The sequence below is a fragment of the Rutidosis leptorrhynchoides genome, chromosome 3, assembly GCF_046630445.1.
Source record: "Rutidosis leptorrhynchoides isolate AG116_Rl617_1_P2 chromosome 3, CSIRO_AGI_Rlap_v1, whole genome shotgun sequence".
Lineage (NCBI taxonomy): Eukaryota > Viridiplantae > Streptophyta > Magnoliopsida > Asterales > Asteraceae > Rutidosis > Rutidosis leptorrhynchoides.
In genome coordinates this window covers 622,282,188-622,288,068 of record NC_092335.1, presented here as the reverse complement: position 1 = coordinate 622,288,068, position 5,881 = coordinate 622,282,188, and the positions used below count along the sequence as shown (strand labels likewise).

The 5,881-nt window shown below is 40.0% G+C and overlaps 1 protein-coding gene and 1 non-coding gene across 2 annotated transcripts; one reads left to right on the top strand and one right to left on the bottom strand.

Annotated features, from left to right (window-relative positions):
* Positions 1-292: 292 nt before the first annotated feature.
* LOC139903399 (small nucleolar RNA R71) lies at positions 293-399 on the bottom strand. Its single transcript, XR_011778220.1, has one exon. It is a non-coding gene; the product is annotated as a small nucleolar RNA R71 (small nucleolar RNA).
* A 2,347-nt stretch (positions 400-2,746) lies between these two features.
* On the top strand, positions 2,747-5,500 carry LOC139902296 (uncharacterized). Its single transcript, XM_071884936.1, has 4 exons — positions 2,747-2,935; positions 3,716-4,122; positions 4,549-4,951; positions 5,117-5,500. The coding sequence occupies exons 1-4, from the start codon at positions 2,747-2,749 to the stop codon at positions 5,498-5,500; spliced, it is 1,383 nt and encodes a 460-aa protein (XP_071741037.1).
* Positions 5,501-5,881: the final 381 nt, after the last annotated feature.

The window sequence follows — 5,881 nt, the reverse complement described above, 5'->3', positions numbered from 1 at the left end:
AGCGGATAATTGGAAGATCGAGGGTAACTTTTTCACGTTGATAAAGGATACATACTTTCATGGGTTGATAGATGAAAATCCGTTCGAACATATTCAACACTTTAATGATCTTTGTGATATTTACAAAACCAAAAACGTCACCGATGACGCTTTTAAGCTAAGGGCATTCCCCTTCACACTTCAAGGAGACGCAAAAGCTTGGATGCAAAGTTTACCATCCGATTCCATAAGGTCTTTTCAAGAATTAACAAACGAGTTTATCAATCATTTCTTTCCACCGTCAAAAGTAGAGCGGCTTTGAATGGAGATTAATGGGTTCACACAACGGGGTGATGAGAGTTTGTATGATGCATGAGTACGCTTCAAGAAGCTACTAAGAGCTTTCCCACCGCATGGTTTGATGAAGAAGGAGTATATCAACACATTCTATCGAGGTTGTAATATGTTAATGAAAAGATATCTTGATTCTTCATCCGGTGGGGTATTTATGTACAAATCACCAAATGCGGCCAAAATTATGCTAAAAGATATCTCGATCAACACATATGAATGGGCACCTTCACCGCGAGATCTAGCAAGGACGAATGTAGCACAAATAGAGAGTGATAATGGGCAAGTGACGCTTGCAAGCTTGAACAATCAATTTCAAACATTTGGGAAAGAATTGAAGAAGATTCAACAAACGGTAGTTGCAATGCAAGTAGGTTGTCAACGATGCGAGGGTCCACATCTCATAAAGAATTGTTGTCAAATTACTCAATGCAATCATGTTGATCTGGATGATATTCCCATGAGTTCAGATGCTCATGTGAACTACATGAGTAATCAAAACTACCAACGGGGAGGAATATCTAACCAAAACTACTACAATCCTAATAAAAAATAAGTATCATTCACCAACCAAACCAATACACCACCCAGATTCACAAACCAAAACCGAAATCAAGGTTACAACAACTATAACCAAAACCAAAACAACAACTTCCAATACCAAAACCAACAACCTTACAACAACCAACCTTACAACAATCAAGCAAATTCAAATTATCAAAACAACCAAGGTTATAGTCACTCACAAAATAACCAAGGTTACAACCAACAACCTCAACAAAACAATCAACAATCCCAACCTTCGAAGAGCTTAGAAGAAATCATGCAAAACTACATCAAGAAGGTAGAATCAACCGAAGCTTTTCAAATGAAAGAGAACGAATTCTTAAAGCAACAAATCCGAAACCAACAAGCTTCATTCCAAAACCTTGAGAGTGCCGTTGGACGACTTTCAACCCAAGTTACCGAAAGACCACAAGGAACTTTACCTTCAAACATTCAAGTCAAACCGATTAACAATTACAACAATAACCGTCAACATAATCAAAACCAATAATACAACAACTCAAGAGTGATTCCTATCGAAAGCACCAACCAAAACCCTAATAACCCAAACCAAAATGAAAATGTCAACGCCATAACCACTCGAAGCAGTTTAACAACTCAAGGGGTCGAAGATCCTCAACCACAACCCTTTATAACCCATGAACCACTACCAAGTTTTATTGAAGAGGATACCGGGGTTAGTAAGGAGAAGGGTAAAGAAAAGGTCAACTCAACCGAGGGTACGGGTAATGATGAATCGGGTAAGCAAAAGGGTGATGAGTCTTCAAAGATTACGAGACCGGTGCCATATCTAAAAGCTTTAAAGAAGGACAAGTTGGTAGCTCAATACAAAATGTTTCAAGAAATGATGAAAAACGTCTCGTTTAACCTACCTATCACCGATGTGCTTAAAGGAATGCCGAATTACGGTCGGTTCATCAAGGAGCTAATATCTCAAAGGGGTAAATATCATGACGAAACATCTTTCTTTATCGAAGAGGAGTGCAACAAGATTCTTGCATCAAGGCCAAGGATTCCTAAGAAGTTAGGAGATCCGGGAAAATTTGTTTTCCCTTGTAAGTTCGGTGAATCGGAAATGTTCAATGCACTAGCCGACTTGGGTGCAAGCATTAACCTAATTCCCCATTCACTTTACGAGAGGTTTGGTCTTGGACCTCTTAAACCAACTCGAATTAGGATAAGATTGGCCAACCATTCGTTGATACCACTATTGGCATCGCTGAGGATATCTTGGTTAGCATTGACACCCTGGTGTTCCTGGTCAATTTTGTTATCATAGAGATGAAGGAGGACCTTCAAGTCCCCCTCATCTTAGGTAGACCATTTTTGGCGACTGCCGACACCATCATCTTAGTACAACGCAACTAATTTAACATTGGAGTTGGCGAAGAGCATGTGACCATCAATATCCGGGAAGCTATGAAGCAACCGAGTAACACTGATGATGACGAGTGCTATTCCTTTGGCCATATTGACCTTTATGTGCATGATGAACTTGAAAAGCTTTTAAAGGTTGATACTTCAGAGTTCGACCAAACTTGTGATAATGAGATTGTGGATTTAGAGGCCGATTTTAAGGAATTAATGAATGTTAATGTTGATGATTTTGAAAGTGAAGATGAGACCATTCAGGAAAAGTCATTTGAGTCCATCCATCATGAAGATAGATTCCGAATCAAGTCTTCATGGGAGGAGCCTCCGACTCTTGAGCTTAAAGAACTTCCCGAACATCTTGAATATGCATATCTTAAGGACAAAACCAACTTTCGGTGATTATTTCTTCGAAACTCACCCAAGACCAAAAGACCCAACTTGTCTCATTACTTAAGTCCTACCATAAGGCCATAGCATGGGAGACCACAGACATCCCGGGGATCAATCCATCATATTGCACGCACAAAATCCTCATGGAGGAGAACTACAAACCGGTTGTCAACGACAACAAAGACTTAACCCAAACATGAAAGAGGTTGTCAAGAAGGAAGTGATCAAACTTTTGGACGCGGGGCTTATTTATCCAATATCCGACTCGCCATGGGTGAGTCCCGTCCAAGTGGTGCCCAAAAAGGGTGGGACCACGGTGATTTTAAACGACCAAAATGAGCTTGTCCCAACCCGAACCATCACGGGATGGCGCGTATGCATTGACTATAGGCGTCTAAATGAGGCAACATGAAAAGACCATTTCCCACTCCCCTACATCGATCAAATGATTGAACGTTTGAGCGGGAGAGAATTCTATTACTTTCTTGACGGGTTTTTGGGATACTTCCAAATCGCGATAGACCCCAAGGATCAAGAAAAGACGACCTTTACATGTCCCTATGGTACATTTGCGTATCAGAGGATGCCTTTTGGGCTATGCAATGTCCCGGGGACATTCTAACGATGTATGCTTGCTATTTTTTCGGATATGGTTGAGGATACTATGGAGGTTTTCATGGATGATTTTTCAGTATTCGGAGATTCATTCGACCATTGTCTTAAAAATCTTGATAAAATGTTAACACGTTGTGAAAATGCAAATTTGGTTCTTAATTGGAAATAATGCCACTTTATGGTTAACGAGGGGATAGTTTTGGGACATAAAATTTCTAAGGCGGGAATTGAGGTTGATATGGCTAAAATTAGTGTGATAAAGGACTTACCTAGACCATCGGATGTAAAAGCCATCCGAAGTTTTCTTGGGCATGCGGGGTTTTATAGACGATTCATAAAAGATTTTTCAAAAAACGCCCGCCCTATGACCAAATTGTTAGAAAAGGACTAACCTTTCTTGTTTGATGATGAATGCATCGAGGCATTCAATTTGTTGAAGGAAAAGTTAGTTAACCAACCTATTCTTATCTCTCTCGATTGGGACAAAGATTTTGAATTGATGTGCGATGCGAGCGATTATGCAATAGGTGCGGTTCATGGTCAAAGAGTTGACCAACACGTTAGAACGATTTACTATGCAAGCAAAACCCTAAATGGGGCCCAATTGAACTACACCACTACCGAGAAAGAACGTTTTGCGGTAGTATTTGCTTTTGATAAGTTTCAATCTTATCTTGTACTTTCAAAGACAACCGTCTACACGGATCACTCCGCACTAAAGTACCTTTTTCAAAAGCAAGATGCAAAACATCGTTTGATTCATTGGGTGCTACTTTTGCAAGAGTTTGATATAGAAATTAGGGATAAAAAGGGAGCCGAAAATGTGGCATCCGATCATTTGTCAAGGTTAGACAACCCGGGACTCCAACCTTTAGATGAGACAAAAATTCGGGACACATTCCCGGATGAACACTTAATGAGAATTGACCTAGTTGATGAAGTCCCATGGTTTTCTAACTATGCAAACTACTTGGCGTCAAATGTTTTACGAAAAGGTTTGTCCTACCAATAAAAGAAAAAGTTTTTCAACGATTTACGATATTATTTTTGGGATGACCCACACTTGTTCCGCATTGGAGCGGATCAAGTGATTAGGAGATGCGTTTATGGGCAAGAGGCCCGGGATATTTTAAGAAGTTGTCATAGTAGGCCAAGAGGAGGTCACTTTGGTCTAAATCACACCGCGAAAAAGGTGTTCGATTCGGAGTTTTATTGGCCCACTATCTTCAAGGATGTACCCGATTTAGTTAAGCGATGTGATTAATGCCAAAGGTCGGGATCCATCTCCAAAAGGGATGAGATGCCCCAAACCGGCATTCAAATATGCGAGGTATTTGATGTATGGGGTTTAGATTTTATGGGACCATTCCCGAACTTGAATAAGTGTGTTTATATTTTGGTGGCGGTAGATTATGTCTCGAAATGGGCCGAGGCTAAAGCCTTGCTAACAAATGATGCAAGAGTAGTTGTTAAGTTTTTGAAAGGGTTGTTTGCTAGGTTTGGTGTGCCGAAAGCATTGATCTCGGATCGAGGGACACATTTTGCTAATAGTCTTATGGAGAGAGTCATGAAAAAATATGGTGTAAACCATCATTTTTTGACACCTTACCACCCCCAAACTAGCGGTCAAGTTGAGAATACTAATCGGGCCTTAAAAAGGATTTTGGAGAAGACGGTTAGTAATAACCCTAATATTTGGTGAACCAAACTAGATGAAGCATTGTGGGCATTTAGAACCGCTTACAAGACACCCATAGGAACTACACCTTTTCGTCTAGTGTATGGGAAGGCATGTCATATTCCAGTTGAAGTTGAACACAAAGCATTTTGGGCAATTAAGGAGATAAACCTGGACCTAGAAAGAGCTAAGGAAAAACGAGTGACACAATTGCATGAATTAGAGGAGCTTAGGTTAGAGGCATATGACAACTCGTTAGTATACAAAGAGAAAACTAAGCGTTGGCATGATGCTCGACTCATAGGTCCCAAAGAATTTAATCCCAACGATAAGGTCTTAGTTTACAACTCCCGCTTTAAGTTTTCACCCGGTAAGTTGAAATCTAAATGGACGGGTCCGTACATTGTTAAGAAAGCTTATCCTACAGGTTATGTGGAGTTATATGGGAATGGGAACACTTTCAAGGTTAATGGTCATAGATTGAAGGTTTACAGAGATGACATCAATGCTATTGAGCTTGATGACATCAAGCTCTACCCAATATGACACCTTTGCGCTAAAACGGGTCAAGTGGTAGACTTGTGATCAAAACAATCACGTTTGTGTATAATTGTGCATTTAGGATTGCATTTCATTTAGACTTGTATGATATTATGTTTATTTTATATAGTTTGCATTTGCATATAGTTTCATTTCATGCATTTGGGTAAATCCGGAAAACATCAAAAATAGCTTTTGAATGAGTTGATATGAATTTTAAAATTGCAAAACTGCTTCAGGTACAAAAGCGGCGCTTTTGTCCAAGGAGCGGCGCTTTTGGCCTTCCAAGAGCGATGCTTCTGCTTCAATAACGACGCTTTAACATGTGATTTTGGACCAAAAATGGACAGTAGCAAAGAACGGAGCTTTTCTTATGAAAAGCGACAC

Excerpts from the sequence above, each read along its gene's own strand:
- LOC139902296 (XM_071884936.1), top strand. The coding sequence starts at position 2,747 with ATGGGAGACCACAGACATCCCGGGGATCAATCCATCATATTGCACGCA. Across the intron at positions 2,936-3,715 it reads CAATATCCGACTCGCCATGG|GAAAAGTTAGTTAACCAACC; the intron begins GTGAGTCCCGTC and ends AATTTGTTGAAG. Across the intron at positions 4,952-5,116 it reads AAAGGATTTTGGAGAAGACG|GAGATAAACCTGGACCTAGA; the intron begins GTTAGTAATAAC and ends TGGGCAATTAAG.